Source organism: Pholis gunnellus (genome assembly GCF_910591455.1).
Source record: "Pholis gunnellus genome assembly, chromosome: 9".
In the NCBI taxonomy this organism is placed as follows: Eukaryota; Metazoa; Chordata; class Actinopteri; order Perciformes; family Pholidae; genus Pholis; species Pholis gunnellus.
Window position 1 is genome coordinate 6496529 of NC_136535.1, and position 20309 is coordinate 6516837.

The 20309-nt window shown below is 45.7% G+C and overlaps 3 protein-coding genes across 3 annotated transcripts in view; 1 reads left to right on the forward strand and 2 right to left on the reverse strand.

The window, feature by feature from the left end:
* tyw1 (tRNA-yW synthesizing protein 1 homolog) overlaps positions 1 to 13882 on the reverse strand; it is a 52907-nt gene extending 39025 nt beyond the window's left edge. The window contains exons 1-8 of the mRNA XM_079165632.1: positions 13718 to 13882; positions 13345 to 13472; positions 12998 to 13114; positions 12366 to 12467; positions 11053 to 11247; positions 10517 to 10825; positions 7903 to 8025; positions 1503 to 1635 (exon numbers count right to left, since the gene is read on the reverse strand). Of these exons, the coding sequence (XP_079021758.1) occupies positions 1503 to 1635; positions 7903 to 8025; positions 10517 to 10825; positions 11053 to 11247; positions 12366 to 12467; positions 12998 to 13114; positions 13345 to 13472; positions 13718 to 13781 (1171 nt within the window). The 5' untranslated portion in view covers positions 13782 to 13882. The remainder of the gene's footprint in view (positions 1 to 1502; positions 1636 to 7902; positions 8026 to 10516; positions 10826 to 11052; positions 11248 to 12365; positions 12468 to 12997; positions 13115 to 13344; positions 13473 to 13717) is intronic.
* Positions 13883 to 14682: 800 nt separating this feature from the next.
* On the forward strand, positions 14683 to 16994 carry sbds (SBDS ribosome maturation factor). The gene is made up of 5 exons (XM_079166819.1): positions 14683 to 14909; positions 15090 to 15219; positions 15316 to 15516; positions 16207 to 16371; positions 16485 to 16994. The coding sequence occupies exons 1-5, from the start codon at positions 14782 to 14784 to the stop codon at positions 16608 to 16610; spliced, it is 750 nt and encodes a 249-aa protein (XP_079022945.1). The 5' UTR covers positions 14683 to 14781; the 3' UTR covers positions 16611 to 16994.
* Positions 16995 to 18699: 1705 nt separating this feature from the next.
* Positions 18700 to 19505, reverse strand: LOC306701126 (claudin-4-like; the record flags this gene model as incomplete). Its single annotated transcript, XM_079166373.1, has 1 exon — positions 18700 to 19505. The coding sequence occupies exon 1, from the start codon at positions 19372 to 19374 to the stop codon at positions 18700 to 18702; it is 675 nt and encodes a 224-aa protein (XP_079022499.1). The 5' UTR covers positions 19375 to 19505.
* Positions 19506 to 20309: the final 804 nt, after the last annotated feature.

The following is a 20309-nucleotide window of genomic DNA, read 5'->3' on the forward strand; positions in this document are numbered from 1 at the left end:
CTTTTTTTTCTACCACATAATTTCACATATTCTTAATCCAATTTAAACCGAACATCTACTTTTAGAAATACTGGGTTGACCGTGATATTGCCGGTACGTTGGGGTCACCATGTTTGGGTTTGGTGTGGGAGGAGAGAGAGAAGTGAGGTCTATTCTGTCCACACTTCTCTCCTCCGTTGCTCTCTGAGGTTTCTTCTCTATTTGAAATGGATTTAAAAAAGGGATTTTTTTTTGGAGAGTTTCTTTATCCGAAGCGAGCGTCAAAGGATACGAGTGTGTCGTATGCTTTATATATTGAAAAGCTCCCCGAAGGTAAGTTTGAGATATCTGGCTGTATAAATAAAATTGACTTAACTTGACAGTCATCATCATGTGCTAGAACATTGGCCATTATTAACACTGGAACACAGGGACGCCATTTCATCAGCTGATTCATTTAAACATAATCCGAGCAGTCACTTCTGCGCCGGTGTGCCGGACTAATTAGCATTTGAGACCAGTGGAGCGACTTGGTAGCAGAATGGTGCAACTGCAATGTCTCTGGTTTGATTACAGCTTTGGGCCCTTTGGCCAAGTTTACACTGCAAGCCATAGTGCTCAGTTCTGATCTATTAGCCAGATGCATTTTTTTTATGTGGCCAACATCAGATTCCAGCGTGAACCGGTCACGGTCCTGACCTGACCCGCACGCAGGACGCTGTCGTACAGAAGTAAGCATGGAGGGCCACTGAAATCAGCGTTTAAGGATTAACTTCTTTTTTGTACGGAGGTGTGTGTGTGTGTGTGTGTGCGTGCGTGCGTGCGTGCGTGCGTGCGTGTAGTGGGAGACGGGAGTGGTTGGGATCGAGACGTGAATGGAGTGATTCCCACCAGAGCAGAACTGCACCAAAGGTCAATCTAACGCGATGTAAAGGTTGCATGAAGTCTAATATGGCTGTCCAGACTAACGTCGCATTGCAAAAATAAAAAAAATCAGACCTGCTGGTCACGCTTTCTGAAAGTTACATATTTGCAACAACAACAACAACAACATGTGCAGTGTGAACACAGCCTTTGCTGCATGTCTTACCACTCTGCCCTGCCCCCCCCCCCCCCCCCCCCAAACAAAACAGTAAACAAGATATTCTTTATAAAATAAATCTAAATTGACTTCTCTCCTGGAGATTTGTGTACGTCGGTAAGATTTAAAGGTGAAATATTAAAGAAATGACGTGACTCATAACTCATGTTCAAAGTGAATTACAGCGTGGCTGCCCTCGTGGAAACAGGAAGGTTAAGGATATGCCGACAAGCAGCTGCTCCGTAATGTGATTTTTTTTTACTGCAAAGCAGTGCAGTTAGATATTATGAATATATTACAGAGTCACCGATGACACCAGCAGATGTTCTTTTTGGAAATGCCCAAAAAGTTTTACACTGCAGTCAAAGAGTCCCACCACCACTCACATACAACTTTTTGTTGCATTTCCTGTAAACTGCATCCTACTCTCCACTTTCCTCACCTTGTTTGGTCAGTGCTTGTCTCAGGGCAGGGGTGATCATCTCCCTTCGCTCCCCCTCATCTTCAATCTTCTTCACTCCGTTCACCTTGGATAGCTTCACCATCTGGCCGTCTCCTCGTCCCTCCTCTTTGCTCTGTGGAAGACACACAACTCAGAGTCACGTATGCTTCACAACCGGGACGGCATCTCTGACAAACAATCTGCCGCTTTGCTCACGTTACAACCGGCGTCTGTCACAACTAGAAGATAATAAAACCGTGATCTTTCAGATTGTAACTACAAAAGACCAATAGTGTTGCCTCATTTGCATGTTTAAACATGCATTTTCAGACATTATCTTCTGCTAATATAACTTTTAGCTCATTTGAGAGAAATCAACAGACCCAAATAGACAAAGTACTTAAACAAACACTTAAATGTGCGTTTTGCATGTTTTCTTTCCACTAGTCTGAAAGAAGACAAAGTGCCTGTCGCGTCTCGTCTTGACTGACATGCACTGATAGTTACTATATCCAACTTTGTCAAGCATAAAAAAATACATTTAGGAATCACCTGTGCACCTGTGTTCCCTCACCTGTAGCAAAAAAAATGAACACACTTGCAGACACATAGACGTCACTAACATGTCATTCAGTGCTTTCTGCAAACACTAAGCTGTGTTATTAAGTTATTAAAGAATGACACAAGTGTGTCATCACGCGTTAGGACGTTGTCCCAAAGCCTGCCAATTAATCACACGTGACTTCAAAGTCCTGCAGTGTTGATACTGATTAAACTGCTGCAGGATCTAAGATGGGAGTTCAGACATGTTACATCAACAGAGAGGGTCAATGGAATAAAGAGATTTAAACAGAAAATGTCTCAGTACTGTGATTTGATGCTCACCACTTTAGAGTTAAAAGCAGCTCCTTTCAAAGTGTTTGATGTTGGATTTGACTGAAGATCGAGGGTGGAGACTTGGTGTGCCACATAACCTCTGCATGACACAATCCTTTTTGAATAAAAAAGGGACATCACCGTGTCGGGACAGTGCAGGGTTATCTGGGTTTTAGGCCCTTCAGGGGTTCAGGGAAATGCAACAAAAGGTCTCCGGCATTACAAGAAGACGGTTGTTGGACTTGATACCACAAGCTGCCGCAGCCCAGCAACCTCCTTCAGGTCAGGATTACATTCTAGCTGTGTGAAGCATCTGTATGTAAACAGCACTTCCTGAGGCAGCTGAAGAAGTTCAACCTGCCAAAGACAATGATGGTGCACTTCTTCACTGTCATCATTGCGTCCGTCGTCTGCTCCTCCATCACGCAGCGCATCATTCGCTCTAATGAGAAGGGGATTGGCTGCAGGACCAAGACCTCGCACCACAACAACAGTTTCTTACCGTCTGCAGTTGGACTTTGCAATAAAACCTTTTTTTAAATCTAAATTTCTACTGCGTTCCAGACACAACAGAAGATTAAGTCCTGCTACAAAAGTTGCCCCGTACATGTGAACAGATATTAGTTTTCAAGAGAGGCGTGGTGCCTTTGAGGAGAACAATGCTCCATCCAATTACTGTGCTGCTGTAATCGAGCCGAGACAGTCTGATGATCACTCAGTCAGTGACCTTCTGAGAATACCGAGCTTCTGTTACTTAAAACTCATTTGAAGTCACGTTTGTTTCCACTTAATGAATGAAAATCCCATATTTGATGTGTTTTTAGCTCCGTTCAGGTCTTTACTAGTCTTGCATGGCATTCCTCCACAGCCCCATCAGCGCTGGGGCCCCACATGTTATCTGCTTATGGAAACTCTCAAACTTTGAAAAAAAGAAAATACAAATTTAAAAAAGGAAACGGAACATCACATAGAAAAGAGAAGAAGAGTATGACCTCCAGTGTTCAGACATCTAGAATGTAGCCATCCTGCAGCTCTATCCGAGGCCATGTGTGGCCGCCATTAACCCGCCTCTGCCCAAACATTCCATCACAGCAGCAGCGCTCAGCCCTTTGGATGAACAGACACGCTGTGAATGAGTAAGCCATCACAGTGAGAGAACCACTCGTTCAAAGGGAAGCTATAAACCATGCTCCATCTCAGATATCAGTGCAGGGGCAGAGTCACTCAACCAAGCAGTCGCTCTGGGAAAGCATCAGCCTCCCGTAGGTACCATCAGCAGGAGGCTGCGGCTCAAACAGCAGATATCTAAACTGGGGTGGAGATTCTGCCGCCTGCTATTCAAAACGGGGATTCATCGCTCATAGCCGGTACAAATGTCCACCACCACTTCCTCCACATCCGTGACATGCACGACTCTGACAGCAGACACAACGCGTAGCCAATGGTGCCACAATCTGTCCCCGTGGTGTTTGCGTGCAAACCCCCGACCCCCCCCCCCAACCCAGCGATTCGTCTGGCCACCGCCTCTGGTTCCCGCTGCTCGGCTTTCGCCCTCTCGCTTGAGGGCTCACAGACGTCCAGTCATGGCTCGAGCCTGTCTGGACTAACAGAACTGGGACATCTCACAGCACCGCGTTGTGCTCCAGAACCCTGACCCTACATGGGGGCTGATGACGGCCGGACGGTGCAGCGATAGCACGCGGAGCAAGCAGGTGATCACGGGACGGACATGATGTGGACGTGTGAGGGAGAGTACAGAAGAGGGCATCGTGTAGAAAGAGGACAGAGATAAATTAGGGCTAATCTATTGTTTTGGTCTTAGTCGATGAGGATTTCATTTATGGTTTTTAATGCTTTTTTTATGCTCATTTCCAAGAAACTTACACCTACATGTCTGGCAAACACAATATTTAAAATGGTGCTTTTGGGCGATTCTTTGAGGAGAAACTCAATCTTGCAGATCTGTCGATTAAATTAACGAATAAACACATTTTTTGGGGCCGAGGAAAGCCCTAAAATCAATAAAGCCTCAAACATCAAGATCTTAATTTGTTAAATATATTGGAAAAAGGAAAACGCCAAGTGTTCTCTAATTCAGCCCTGCCCCAGACCTGCCTTAAGCAAAAGTTATACTTTCCGCTTCTGTGAGTACATACATTTATTCATCAGCGGGTGTATGTATGTGTGGACGTCCGCGTACCGGCAGTTTGTTGGGACTTACCACAGGTGGTGGTGTAGGGATGTACGGGTCCGTTTGGGAGTATAACTAACTGTGGTTAAATGACCAGCGAGTGGGATTTAGTGGCATCTAGTGGTGAGATTGCAGATTGCAACCGACTGAATACTTCTCACCCTCACTTTCAAAGCGTGTTGAAGAAGGCGGCCATCGGGTGAATTCACGGGGCATTTGCGCCACCGAGTCCAAGCTGCCACTTAAACAACACAAACGGGTCGGCGAGTTAATAATCAAACCGGCTAGAAGACTCCAATCATTTTACCCTCCATGAGGCAACACAACGGGCCTTCAGTCAGAGTAGTTCATCTCTGCTTTCTGCCTCTGGACACGGAGCTGAAAACAACCCAGCCCAGGAAATCTGTGTGGCCGCTCGGGTTAATGATCCGTTCCACACTAACTCCCATCTGGCAGCAGCCCCTACGGCAAGAAATGGACCGCTCTGGCAGAAACGGACACCTGCTGTGACAAAGTTTAGATGGGCAATGCAACAAACACTTGTGCAAAATCATTTAGAGAAACGATGGAGATGAAGCTGGTTGGCACTCGGCAGAACACGAGTGGAACTGTAGCCAAAGACTGATATGGACCGGTCAGGCAATATGAACTGTGATAAACAAAACATATGTATCATCATCATCAGGTTTAGCAGTAACCCAGTCCCCCCTCATTCCTGGTCAAATCAGAAATGTGCGTCCTCAGTCTGGGAGATATAGATAGATATATATATAAAAAACATTATATTATTTTCTGGCGACCCTAATAACATCTCCTGCGACCCACCTGTGGGTCCCGACCCAGTCTTTGGAAACGATTGCTCTAAAGCACAGTAACATGAAGAAAAGTAGTTTTTTGTTTGACTGGTTTGTAAATCACAGAGCTGTGTGTCAGCAGGAATCTGGTGATGGCATACGTATCATGACACAGTGATTACTAGTCAATACATTAGCAAGGAATATTGTGTAATAATTTTTTTTTTATAAAATATGCATAAAATCTGAGTGAACTACAATTACAGTCAAGTTGCAGTTTATCCATTTCTGTCCAAAAACTCATCACTTCATCATTTTATCCTATTATTGGTGCAAAATAGTCATACAAAGCATCTCAATTATTGCGTTGTGTCCAAACATGTGTTCTAATCAGTTGAACCTCGAGTCCACGTCAAATCAATACTACATCACAAAACACAATATGGCGATACTCGAGTGGATCGATATTTACTTACACCCCTAAAAATCACCTCGACATAATCCTGGGCGAGTCACTTAAGTCACTCACCGACCCAGATTGGAAGCACTTCAACACAGACTCGGATGAAAAATCAGCTGATAGAATTCATGTATTCATGCACGTAAAGCTTTGGGAGTGAACCGTCAGTGTGGTGTTGAAGTGAGATGTGAGCTGCCTGCAACAGAGAGCCTCTGCCATCACCTAGTGGTCAAACACAAACAAAGTGAGCTCCCACTGCAGCTCTATAAGAACACTGCGACAAATTATACTCAGCCTTCAATAGAGGAGTGTGAAGTTTAAAAAAAAAAAGAAACATATTCAGCTCATTAACCGCAAAACAGATGTGGTTCCACACTGTAAATGAGCTAACTAACACATTGGAGTCGGGGGAATTTCCTTGTTCGCACTTAATTTGCAGCTCGGTTAAATACTTGTCGTCTCTCGGCAAACGTTTAATCTACAAACTAATTACATCTCGCGCCGCCTGCTCTGTGTGACCAAATTATGCATAAAAACCAACACTAATTTGTCACCACGGAGACAAAACGGCAGAATTGTCGGCAGAATTGTCGTCCTGACATCAGAGCATACACGAGGTAGCCCATCAGAGTACGTGTGCACCAGGTGACATGGAAGTGTGCGTTTGGCCATGACGACAATAAATGGGGAGCATCCTCCGGGGGAAGGGAACGACGGGAGGAACACGCGGCTTCCTTGTAAAAAAAAAACTAAATGAAGCGAACACAGAGTGAGAGTTTAAAAATTAAGATCTGGCTCCGTCTGAGAAGTACCGAGCGTCTCGGGGCCCCTCGAGCCATTAAACGTTATCTCTTCCTCACACGTTGGTACACAGACGGGCCTGTCCAACCCTTGCAGAGCTCACACACACAGCATGTAGTATATTCATGTCACAGCAGCACGGACAAGGCTGCTGCTGAAGTCACTCCCACTGCAGACGCAGCACTGTGAGCACGTTAACCAACAGCATCATGTTTTCATGAGAGCAAAAGTACACATGAGAAATAACCCAGAGCCTCTGAAATCATTTTATACACACAGACTCTCTCTCTCCACCTCTCTACACTCACATCTTAAAGGCACAATAAACAAAGTTAAGATGAATTTGACAGAACTTTTCTCTTTGCCTCATTTGCTATCATTTCTGGACATAATGCAGGCAGACATCATTTTAAAGTGGACAGCGGCTTAAAGTAAACGGAACATTAATTACATCTCAGGTTAAGATGAAGAGGGATATTTGTTCGTTCTCACTGTTTTTGCGCCAACTCCTTTTTTTATACAAAGGATTACTGGAAAGAGCAGGAACTCAAATGTAATAAACTATAAGAACACAAACAGTATTTTGGCATTGTTGTTAAACAGGTGCATTAAGAAGAAAGTCTTTAATTACATTAATAAGCGAGCCTGGAGTAAAATTCACAGGCTCTTTCTCTAAAAGGCCTTTATGTCAATCACGGGTGATTTCTTGATTTTTTTTATGCACCATACTCATCTTCACTCTGATTTTACGTACAAGAGGACTTTCCCCACAACGACCTGCCGCTCAAAAAGCACATAGAACCTACAGGTCTTCTCCTTCCCCTCACTCTCGTAGCTCTCGTCTTCTTTCACGTTTTTTTTTTTTACTGCTTTCTCTTGAGTCACTCGTTCCTCACAAGTCTGTGAAGTGGGCGTCGTCGCTCTTACGCAAGCCTGCGCTTGTCGCCTGCCGGGGGCCTGGTGTCTATCAGCCCATCTGCCACTACTCCCTCAGTGCCTCGTTGGTGCCCGATCGCAGACCTCAACGCAGAAACGCTGAAAATAAACCTGCTGGATGACGACCGGAAGCTCCAGCTTCAAATGATTCAACAACCTCACTGTGATATTGTGAAGCCGGCAGCTTACAGTAAATCAAACTCAATTTTACAAGCAGTGTTCACTTCTGAGGGCTCACTTTCATTATCTCTCTCTGCGGTGTTGCCTCAGCGTCAGCTAACAGCTGTAGGCTCATACAGCACTAATAAATAAAAGGTGGTGTCGCTGTGGACAGAGTCTGACCTTTGCTCTCTTGGCACTGCTCATGATGTTGCCCAGATCCTCCATGTCAACCACTGAACCGGAGTTTTTCTCATCCTGCAGGCCAGACTCCTCCTCGTCACTGCTGGACTCCACCAGATCCTCCTGAAACAAGAAGGAGACGAGGAAAGCCCCAAATGTGGTGAATGAAAGACAGTTTTTAACAAATCAAAAAAGGTGAAGGACGCGGGTGACCGAGCTATAACCAATTCAAAACGTAGCCATGATTAAGCGAGGGAGCCCACAGAGTGCTGCAGGGACGGCGTATTTTTTGCATCAGAATTCAGCATCAGAACCGTTTATTGCCACGGTATGTTGAACACACAAGGAATTTGACATGACGGGAGGTGCATAACATTTAACAATCAACAACAATCAGTGAAAGTAGAAACATATTAAAATTTACAGAGAGATATAAAATAAAGTAAGATATAAAATAAAGTGAAATATAAAATAAAGTGCACAAACAAACAGATAACAGGACTATAAATAACAAACAGATAACAGGACTATAAAACAAGTGAGATGTGTATTGTAAAAGTGTCGAGTGTAATAGAAGGGATGTGCAGGGGAGTGACCGGTAGGAATTTGTCCTGGGGATGACAGAGTCAGTGGGGGTCCCGGGCTCTGTTAATGAGCCCGACTGCGGAAGGGAAGAAGCTGTTCATGTGTCGGGAGGTTTTGGTACTGATGGACCTCAGCCTCCTGCCAGATGGGAGGGGCACAAACAGTTTGTGTCCAGGGTGAGAGGAGTCGGCTACAATCTTTCTTGCTCGCTTCAGGGTCCTTGGAGCGAACAAGTCCTGGAGGGACGGCAGATTGCAGCCCAGTCACCCTCTCAGCAGAGCGAATGATGCGCTGCAGTCTGCCCTTGTCCTTGGCAGTAGCTGCAGCGTACCAGGCCGTGATGGAGGAGCAGAGGATGGACTCAATGATGGCTGTGTAGAAGTGCACCATCATTGTCTTTGGCAGGTTGAATTTCTTCAGCTGCCTCAGGAAGTACATCCTCTGCTGAGCCTTCTTTGTGATGGAGCTGATGTTCAGCTCCCACTTGAGGTCCTGGGATATGATGGAGCCCAGGAAGCGGAAGGACTCCACCGCGTCGACGGGGGAGTCACACAGGGTGATAGGGGCTGGTCACACTGGTTCCCTCTACACAAAGCTAACGGGAAGTTTCCATTGGATTTTGGATTATTGCAGAAGATAAGCTCTGTGACGAACACGAGTTTATGATACTTTCATATTTTGTTCACCAAGAAAATCTTCCCAAATGAAGACCACCGTTATGACTTTTGAAGCGTGAATGCAATCGGCAGAAGTTAAAGCTAACGTTAGGCTGTGAACGAACTACACGACGTGTACGTGTACGTCACATGAGCGAGAGCACACATACAATTAACATTAAAACGTTTGTATGATCCGGAACACGACACCTGTGCATGTTGACTGAGCATGTATTCATCACAATGCTGCTGCCCACATGTGTGTCAGCAGGATGAAAGGCATGAGCGGTGCAGCGGGTAGATGCATCACGATGATGGTTTCCTCGCCACAGCTTTCGGCTACTCGCGGTTCCGGTTCAATGTCACCTCTGAGTGCAATCGGCGCTGCGGACGGAGAAAGGAAGGAGTCTCAGCTAGAGCTGGCTCCGAGGGGCCCACTGCCATGACAACCGGTCATCCGTGTGTGTGTGTGTGTGTGTGTGTGTGTGTGTGTGTGTGTGTGTGTGTCGTGATGTATACGAAAGCTGTTGGCAGCAGGCTACCACGCGAGGTGCTGCTGCCATCGGGGAAGAAGTGTCTCGCCCGAGGACAACTTCGCCATGTGGACAGGAGGAGGTGGGGATCGAACCGCCAACCTTGTGATCAGCGGACAACCGGCTCTTCTTGTGAAACGGATTTAAAAAGTGCTATTTTCATATTTTGACACGATGAACGGCCTCGCCGGCGATGACACATTGCATGTGCAGAACATTTATAACACCATGAAAATCAGCGCTGCTAAATAAGGAGCTGATGAACTGAGAGTAACACTCCTGATCAGACTTTAGATCACGCTGCAGGAGTGCAGCATGAGGCCGTTAGCCCCAGAGAGCCACCTTCAGCCTCCCCTGATTGAGAGGTGCTTCGACATCTAAAGTGCCTTTGTGAAGTTCGTTCATCGTAAGCCAGAGGACATTTTTCCTAATTGGACATCTCGATACAAAAACGCATCTCGATACAAAAACACATCACGATACGCGTCGCCAACATGGCCATTAGATGAGCTAGTTAGCTTTGTTCCACACACAAACGTGCCGTTGTCTTACCTGAGCGGCGACTCTTATTATTGTTTGTGTGAGTACATCCTTAGCTAGCTTTAGAGAAAGACGCCACTTTAGCAACTTTTGGGTTTGTCGTCTTTCTAATTAAACATGTTCAGTACAATTTTATGACAAAATGCAACTTTCTTTGCATGCAAAATAATCTCTTGAATTGAAATTTGTCTCTCGTCATTAATTCATGTACATATTTATTTTGTAATAAGGTCCCATGGAGGACACCGGATGGGGCGGGGCTTTGCCTCTCTTTAGTGAAATCAACTTTTCTGCCATTACCTCAGAGCTGTTGTCCTTCTCCTCTTCCTCTTCCTCTTCCTCCTCCTCCTCCTCCTCCTCCTCCTCGTCCTTCTGTCCGTCGTTCCCCTTGTTCGTACAGGAGCCTCCGGTCTTACAGTTCCCGCTGCAGCTCTTCTTCTCCCCCTTGAACAGGGCCTGGAGGCGGAGCAGGAACTTGACCTTCCAGGCCAGGAAGTCTGCCTCAACGCTGCCGTTGCGGCTCTTCACCACATTACAGTCGCCCTCTCCCCTGGTCATGATTCGCACGCCGCTCAGCATCCAGAGCCACTTGTCCACGTTGGTACCCACCTGGTTGGGTATAAAGGAAAGTGGGTTAAATAGAGTTTAAAGAAATAAAGTCGGGCTGCTGCTTTTGTGACAGTTACTGAACGCTGACCAAGGCGGTGGTGAGCTGCACGTTAAGTCAAGTTTGGACCTGGAACAAACCGTCAACCTTGGTGCTGTGGATATACTTTAAGTAACCGATAGTAAAGCATATTATTCTGACATTACGTACTATGAAGAGCATTCCTTACCGTATTAAAGTGGCCGACATAGACAGAGTTGCCGAGACCGAACACCGCGTATCGGAGGCCTTTCAGGTAGGTCTTCCCGTACCTGAAGTCAGTGGACGCCTCCTCCAACCACTTGCAGAACCACTCGGCGTTCTCTGTGGGCTGTCCATCGGTGTAGGTCGCCACGAGAAACACGCAGACGGACTTGTTGGAGCACTGAACGGAGAGGCGAACACAGCAGACACAGGGAAGTTAGAGCACTCCATTGCTCTTAATCGCATGTTATTTTACGCAAAATATGAGAAGACGAAAAATGGCAAACCAAACTTTCAGTTAATAACATAATAGTTCATTTGAACATGAGGCACAAAATATGTAATTATTCATTTCTGCCCACTACGGCGCAAAACGGGGACACAATGACGGTAGTGATGGACAAACAGACAGATCTTGCAAAGCACTTGAGCACCATGAACAAGTGGCAAGATTACACACAATTCAATTCTGCCGACTCGTCTCCAAGACCAACATCTCTTGTGGAGGACAGCAGAAAATCAATCTGGATTACATCTAAAGCAAACATCATCCCCTCGTGTAAATAAACAGAAAACGTCAGGGTTGAGTCTGTCGTCTCATGCGTTAGCTGTCGAACAGACAGCGCCTTCTCGACCGATGGTCAAGGATCAGCTGCATAAAGGGAGCGACTGGTGCCTGCGGCCATTTCTTCTGTGCAGCTTTAAAAAAACTGCATCTCTGCCCTATTGAATAAAAAAAGCTGTTTCCGCTCTTGCTGCATGCAGCAGACCAGAAACCTCCTACTCTTCTCTCAGCGCACTACACGGTGCCCGTGGCCACTAAATAGATGTTTTTTTAAAAGAGAACACTGATGAAAATATCCATCTTTCTTCAGCTGAGCAGGATTTATTTATTTGTCCTCCGTGCCGGCCGCGTGAGGGATCAGATCAGTGCAGAAAAAAAATGGAGGTAAAGCTGAGCGGGCACATTAAAAGAGGTTGAGGCTTTACTGCTCTGTTTGTTGTCAAGCTTTCAATGAAAAGTACACAGTACGATTTATTGCATTATAAATCTGGTCCAATTAAGCCTCGCCTGTTACCAGGTCTTACACTATAGAGATTTGATTAACGCACTGGAGCAACGTACAGCATGCTGCGACAATTATCAGATGCATTAATTAATCACTTGTCGGGTTACGTGTGGAGGGTGCAGCTCTGAAGTTTAGTGGTTTTAGCCGAGGGCCACATGTCTCTACACGCCGCATCTTTCTGTCCTTTACCAAACAAGGAAAAAGCATCTTCTCCTGGGACCGGGCTCACCTCATCGGCGAGCTGATCGTCTGGATCGTAGTCTTTGATGTCAATCACCTCTGCTGGTAGACCCATCGTCTGCACCTCCTTGGACAGCTCTTCTGCGAAGCCCTGAACAAATGAGAAGCTAATCACTCATCAATGTGATACGCCCGCCTCTAGAGCCCAGAACGAAACCCTAGTGGTTTTAAAACTTATGTTCAGACTTTGTTGTTGTTTGACATATTGTGTACTAATAAAAATAGTGAGTAATGGTTAATTAACTTGTAAAGCGCTTTTCTCGTCTTTCCGAACACTCAAAGCGCTTTCACACTACTTGTCACCATTCACACGCTGATGGTAGGGTCGAAGTGACACCTGCCTATCAGATTCTATCACATTCATACACCGTAGGCACAATTTTGGGAAGCAATTTAGTCTTGCTCAAGGACACATCGACATGCAACCAGCGGAGTCGGGGATCGAACCACCGATCCTCTGATTGAAGGACGACCATGCTCTCCACTTAGACACAGTCGCAACGTGATGGAGAATATCATCATCAATGCCGATATGCATCACTGTATCGTGGCATCATCTTGTCTATATGTTGCCATCGTGAGCCGGTGAGGATGTTTGCAGTAGACGGTGTCTGACGGTACCTTTGCTGTTCCGGTTTGCGAGCCATAGAAGATTTTAACTGCGGACACGTGAGCCACAGGGTCTCTGTCAGAGCTGTCGTTGTTCTTCACGGCTTTGGAGTCTTTGGAGAACTTTTTCTAAAAAGCAATACAGACGGAGAAATAATAAAGACATGAGGATAATAAATGACAGCCGGTCATAGGATGTGGAGCTTCGTTTTCATGCAATGACAAGACATCCAAACATGTTTGGAAACATGAGCAGTGTCTAACACACTGAGAACCAGCAGCCAGTGAGGAGACAGTTAGAAAAGTTACACAAATCAGCACAATATGTCTGCCATAACACATGAGTGAACACAACTCACCTTGTTCAGAGCCACCTTCAGTGAGAACCAGATCCCAAAGACGAGCGCGGCAGCTGAATACAAGTACAGCCTGTTGTGCCACACCGACTTCAGATAGCTCTCACTGGGACTGAGGGCATCCTGTGAGACTGGAGGGAGAAAGGATATTAGTTCCGCTTTCATGTTTATGAATAATAACCGTTAGCTAACCTCACTACGTGCACAAATGCAACGCGGCACCTGTTGCTAATGCTAAACCAGCGACCTTAGGTCACCTGCAGTACATAAAAGGCGGGTGGCTAGCAATACATGCTAGCTAGCAATGTTACAAACAATGGCTCAAACATAACGCCAAGTTAGTTTCCTGTTTCGGTAACATTTGAAATAAGCTCACCTTTAGTATCCGAGGCAGACACGCGACTTATGCAGAGCGTAATAACCACGAAGAAGCTCCGCATCGCTGCAAATGGTGTATTAAAATACACAGTCCTGTGCAGCTGATGTTGTGTGCAACCTGTCTCTGACCGAAGAGCATGCTGGGAAGTGGAGTTCTTTGTGGAGTCGCTAGCAGTCAATCGGACTTTCAAAGCAGAGGTATCGTGGTAAAGATGTATATCGATCTCTCGTCAAAACACACGTACCAAACAATAACTATAACGTGTTTCTTCTGATAATACAGCAGTGTGGTGCAGGTATGACGTATATGTGTAGGCTAACCCCGGAAGTTAGCGTCGCACTGGTTACATCGGCAAAAAGGATTGTATTTATACAAATGATTGCAAAAAATAAGATTTGTGGCAAACACAAGTTTAGGATGATTGCAAGTTGTATTCAGCCAAATTATCTTTACAAATGAACACCAATTTTATAATTTGTATAGCGTGAATGTTCTCACAAGAAGCAACAAGTAAACGTTGGGCTATTAACGAACTACACCACGGTCGCATGACAGCGAGCATCTACAAGGATGTAAACGCGGACTAGTCGGCGTGATGACGTTTTGTAGTCTCATATAGCAAGTTTTTAGCAACTGCGTTTTTTAAGACACGTAAAAGCTTCAAAAATCACGAGAGGGGTATGTACAGGCATATATTATTAGTATTATTATTATTTAAGGCATCTAACGTTAACCAAAAAGCAATTTTAAAAAACCCATAAATAAATGCATACACATTTCGTTACTGATGCAGTCGAGTAGTCATTAGAATTTCTTGACATGTATTATTTCGATTTAGTTGGTTTATAAATGATCATAACACACAAAGAATGAAAATCCATTGAAATCAACTGGAGGTACAAAACTGGAGCGGAACTGTTGTTCGACATCAGTGTTTCACGGCGGACACTCCTTGGAGACGCACTCGTAGCGCATTGACGACGCAGTTCTCGGACAGCATAATCTTTTTCTTGTCAACAGCAGAGCCCAGGACAGAGCACTCTGTCTTAACAAACGTAAATATGTCTATATTTACGCCAACAAACCAAATACGACTGACAAATGTGGCGGTGGTGCGGATGAAGAAGGCAGGGAAGCGGTTTGAAATCGCCTGCTACAAGAATAAAGTTGTGAACTGGAGAGCTGGAGCGTGAGTAACATTGCATGTCAACACCCACAATGTTGAAATGATTTGACCGAATAGTTACCCAAATGTCTCGTCAGTTATCTCTTAAAGTCAACGGACATTCGCTGCCTTCATTTGTAAACGACAATTTAATGCTCCATCTTTGTGTCCATCTCTGAATGTCCACACATTGTTTTATTCCAGAGAGAAGGACCTGGATGAGGTTCTTCAGACGCACTCCGTCTTCGTTAATGTGTCCAAAGGTCAGGTGGCTAAGAAGGATGACTTGACCAAATCTTTTGGGACAGATGATCTGACAGAAATCTGTAAACAGGTAAGAAGTATTTTCCTGCCCACGTATCATCCTCCAGGGCCTGTGCTGTATTCGCCTTCACTTCCTGTCCTTTTTTCTTTTCTTTTCCTCGGACAGATCCTGGCCAAAGGAGAGCTCCAAGTGTCGGACAAGGAAAGGCATTCTCAGCTGGAGACGATGTTCAGGGACATCGCGACTATCGTGGCAGAGAAGTGTGTCAACCCTGAGACCAAGAGGCCGTATACGGTCAATCTCATTGAGGCGGCGATGAAGGACATCCACTACTCCGTCAAGGCCAACAAGAGCACGAAGCAGCAGGTGAGGAAACAGGAAGTGACCGTATGAATGCACCCTCTGCTTTGACCACCACAAATTCATTTTCAATCAATTGAAGACATTGCAAATAATTAATTCACTCCGACAGCTGACCCCTAGAGCCAATGCCCATACATTTTATAATAATAATAAAATGTATGTTTCGTATTGGCTGGATTGTGATTTTTCTAGACCTGCAGCATTGAAGATATTGGCTGTGTCTTCCCCCAGCTAAGTGGATCACACTGGCATTTGTTTGTGTTGCTCAAACCACAACAGTATACCCCCGTCTTTCCCCCAAAATAATGACTATTGTTTAAATGTTTAAAACGGAGGGGGAAAACAGATGGTCTAACTGATTTCAACCTCTTCAGGAGAAAAGAACCAGTGCATTAAGAAACTTGCTGATGCAGGAATCTCCCCTCCATCCCCACAGTATCATCCTGCTAGGGTTTCTTTTCACCTAGCACCACCGTGGAGGGAACATGCTGTTGCAATTACAGTTGGCAGTGACACATTTAACACGACACTTTGGGGAAGGGTTTTTGCTATCGTTGTTGGTGACCTGGTCATGTTTTGGCAAAGAATGGGCAGCCATCTTTAAATTCTATATGCGGGAGAAATCAATGCTTCTCCCTTCAGGTGCTTTTGCTTGACTTTTGACAAACTCGTCTGCCTGTGGTTCCCCTCGAGGCTCTGGAAGTGATCCGGCAGCTGAAGGAGTCCATGGAGATCCAGAGGGCCCACATGAGACTGCGGCTGATGCTGCCGGCCAAGGAGGCCAAGAGGCTGAAGGAGAAGCTGAAGCCGCTCCTGCAGGTTGTGGAGAACGAAGACTTTGATGAGCAGCTGGAAATGGTGAGGGGAAGAATAATTTAAAATGCACACTTTCACCTTCTCTGCTTTCTGTTTTTGTAACGTTTCCATTCTCCATTCCTCTCCTGTGCCGCCGTCCGTCTCCGCTTCCTCAGGTGTGTCTGGTGGATCCCGGCTGCTTCAGGGAGATCGATGAGCTGATCCGCTGTGAGACCAGAGGCCGAGGTTCTCTGGAGGTTCTCAGTCTGAAGGACGTGGAAGAGGGAGAGGAGAAATTCTAGACACTCCAACCAGTCGGGACTCTGCACCTTATCCACACTAACTGAACTCATTTAAGAGTCTATTTTTGATGAGGTTCATGCTAATCTCAGCGATTCCCATTTCTGAGTCCCTCTATGATTAAAGGATTTGTTTAACGGAAAGGAAACATTTGCCAGATTTGCATGCTGGGTGGAATGTATTTTTGGAAGTTAGTTTGAGCATTTATACCGAAACGTGCAGTTTTTTTCGGTACCTCTGTACCATTAACAGAACTTGTTTGCCTTCCATCAGACGGTGTGCCATGTGGTCATGCTCAAATCCCAGTATTACGGATAATTACTTCAAACTAATAACTTATATTTTGTCATAATGAATACGCTTGCTATGCAGCAAATAAATATATAACGAAATGTTTTTGTGTAAACTCAGTGATTTTCCTCAATACACACACAGTAAATTGGAAAACAAATGAAATCACAGTTTTGCAGAACTCCAAATATGTTGCAGCTTTAAGGACGGGAAAAGCACAACATCCCACTCAGTGATAATTAAAGCACTTCCATCTGTTGGACCCCTTGAGGAGAAGGTGCTGTAAGGAGTTCAATATAGAGTTAGAAAAGTGCACTTAGTAATGTGCAGAGCTCCGCCAGGTGTGTCTCCTGCTGCCCTCAGTCAGCGAAGATAACAAAAACAGGGATTTATTCATCTAACTTTAGTGGATCATAACATATCTGGTATGGAATTAATCTGCAGATGCTCGGGTTCAAAATGAGATCAGACTTTGCTATAAGTTAGTTTTAGACAATTCAAAGGCCAAAATGTGGCCTGCAACAGACCAAATAAGAATTTGTTTTAGCTTAGCCAATTGCCATGAATACCTTGGGCAACTGAAGCAGTTGTTGATGACTTCCGGCCCCTATCGGACGGTTAAGAGGAGTGAGGAGTCTGCATTCTGTGATGGTATAAAATAGGTTAGAAAAAGAACTAAATTCACTGCAACAACGAGGGGTCCTTGAGCATACGGTCATAAATAAGAAGTGAAAATATCAGGCTGATGGGTACAGCAGTATGCAAGATTAGCTGTGGACAGACAGGCAGATACACACTCACACACAACTGAACACATGATCTCCCTACAAGCTTATGCCTGGCGGAGATGATTACATATTCAGTGTTCAGAAAAGAATACAATACAGTGTTTGTAAATATTGCTTGAGTAACTTTATTACAAATGAAATGCAAAATCCAACCCCAAGAGCTTTCCCAGCACTACATCACACACTGTAAACTAGGATTAAAAATAGATATTTAAAAGTGCACAGTAAAAGAGATGGCCCTCTCACGTTGTCCTCTCTGATTTTACAGGGGAATTCAAAGATGAAAGCTTTCAAGATAACATCAGTTTTTCCCGCATATTGCACTTTCCCTATTGTTTTGCATCAAATGATTGCGAGCACAATTTGTGTTTTTCTTTAAACTCAGAATTCCATACAATCCTGAATTACCCCTGAACCTATTACAATGTTGCGTATTACAAGTGCAACATACTGACGTCACATGACATACCCGCCAAACATGGGTGTAGATCTGCAAACAGGATCAATGTAAATGTATCAACCCACTCGAAAAGACTTCCTTTCCATCGGGTGTCTTTTTGTCTTTTTTTTAAAGACAAACTCTAAATACGATTACAATAATGATTACTACGGACAGTCTGTTTGACATCAAGTGCTCTGTGGCACAATGAGTTAAAAACCAGTCCATTCAAATATCTCCTGTAAACAAATACCTTTAAGTCATTTGCAATGCAAATTATTCCACGATGTCCTTTTTGTGCAGAATAATTCTCAAAACAAATTTCGTTTTAAGACTAATGTAAACTAAATGAAGTAAAAGCATCAGAATAACCAGTATTAGTATCAACAATTGTACCGAGTAAAGCAAACAGACTCTTTCTACAGTGACATTGAAAACAAGTTGAATGTGCTTCTACTTTCTAATGCTCACACTCAGGTCAGTGCATCGTTACTCCTCACGTGCAGCCAGAAATATTCACTCCACATAAGTATCCTGGACCCCCCCCCCCCCCCCCCCCCCCCCCCCCCTCTCTCAGAGGGGCTCGGACCTGCGCTCATACTGGCTGTGTGTGAACGTAGTCCTGTTGATCCGGCTCAGCGGGTGACTGGCCCCCTCGTCCGGGCTCGCGTCCATGTCGTCTGCCGGCCTCTCAATGGTGGGGCACCTGGTGGCGAGAAACGCCCCTCCGGTCACCATCAGGGCGAAGGAGATCCAGCCGAGGTACAGCGCGGGTCCCCAGTCCCTCCTCAGCAGCACGGCGCCCTCCAGCGGCTGGCCGGTGTGGTGGCACGTCCAGGCTGTGGGAACCAGCAGCAGGATCCCAGACAAAATAAAGAGGGCGCCAGAAAACACTTTGACCTGGCCGCGCTTGGGGAACCACACGGCCCCCGCCGCCCCGATAGCCGCGGCGAAGCCCCCGGCCCCGATGGCGGCCATGACAAGGGCCCTCCACGTCCGAAAGCTCCCAGAGAGAGACATGAGGGAGCGGTAGAAGGAGCAGTGCAGGCTGCCGTCGTGCGCCAAATCCCAGTGATCCCATTCCAGCCACACCCCGTCCCAGTAGGCCGGCAGCGTGGCCGTGGTGTTGTCCACGGTGCCACTCACCGTCCACAGGGCCAGGCAGCGCGTCAGGACGGCACACAGCCAGCCGGCGAGGGCCAGACCGAGGGCAGCGAGCTCCAGCTGCCAATGCATGACTCCCGGCATGCCCCGGTCCTCTCCGCTGCGGGCCTCACCAGTACTAGCTGGCGGCGGGGTTGTGGGTTCGGGTGTGTCGTTTTTTAAACGTGTGTGTGCTGGTGCGAGGGAGAGACCTTCTGTCTAAGTTTTTGCGTGTTCGCTCTCTCTGTTTTGCATGTCTGTTCGGAGAGGGGGGGGGGGGGAACCAGTTCTTTGGTATTCGTGAAAAAAAGAGGCACGGCCTTGGGTGGAGGAGGGAAATCCCTCTGTTTTCTCTGCCATGGTTTCAAAACAATCCCTTTCTCCCAGTTTTAGCGGAGAGGAGAGAGAGAGGGGGAGGAAACAGAGCCTCCACTGTGCTGTGCTGTGCAGACATATTGTGTCATGTTTCTGACAGGGAACTTGATTTAAAGAGCTCAGACAGATATTAGGATCCTCTGATCCTGGGTGGAGAAACAATGACACAGCAACCTCCGGTTCTGCCGAGTGAAGCCAATGCGGAAGTGTCTTAAAACCTGCATTCTCTCCACTGACCAGCAGGGGGCGACTCCTCTGGTTGCAAAAAGAAGTCTGATTGTATGATGTATATGAGAAAATGACTCTACTTCTCTCTTAATTTATTACCTCAGTAAACATTGTAAACATGAGTTTATGGTCTCAATCTCTAGTTTCAAGTCTTCTTCAATACAGCATGATGGTCCATTTAGAGTCAAATAGACCATAAAGCAGAGTATGCTTTAGGGCGGGCTTATTGTGATTGACAGGTTGCTACCAGAGACGTATACGTCGTCTCTTCGTCTCACACTACGCATTCCAAATATGGTAACTTCTGTTCATCGGTTGCAAAAAAAACGACAACATGGCGATGGCCGTAATCAAAGATGGAGACGACGAAATCGCTGAACTCGAGGCTTCAAAACGTCAGATCACAAACCAATGGGTGACGATGACTACGTCCACTT

What these genes read in the sequence shown, in the direction of transcription:
- sbds (XM_079166819.1), top strand. Translation starts at nt 14,782, where the DNA reads ATGTCTATATTTACGCCAACAAACCAAATACGACTGACAAATGTGGCG. An exon ending in ACAAGAGCACGAAGCAGCAG is followed by an intron (nt 15,517 to 16,206) that starts GTGAGGAAACAG and finishes GTTCCCCTCGAG; the next exon opens with GCTCTGGAAGTGATCCGGCA. An exon ending in TTGATGAGCAGCTGGAAATG is followed by an intron (nt 16,372 to 16,484) that starts GTGAGGGGAAGA and finishes CCGCTTCCTCAG; the next exon opens with GTGTGTCTGGTGGATCCCGG.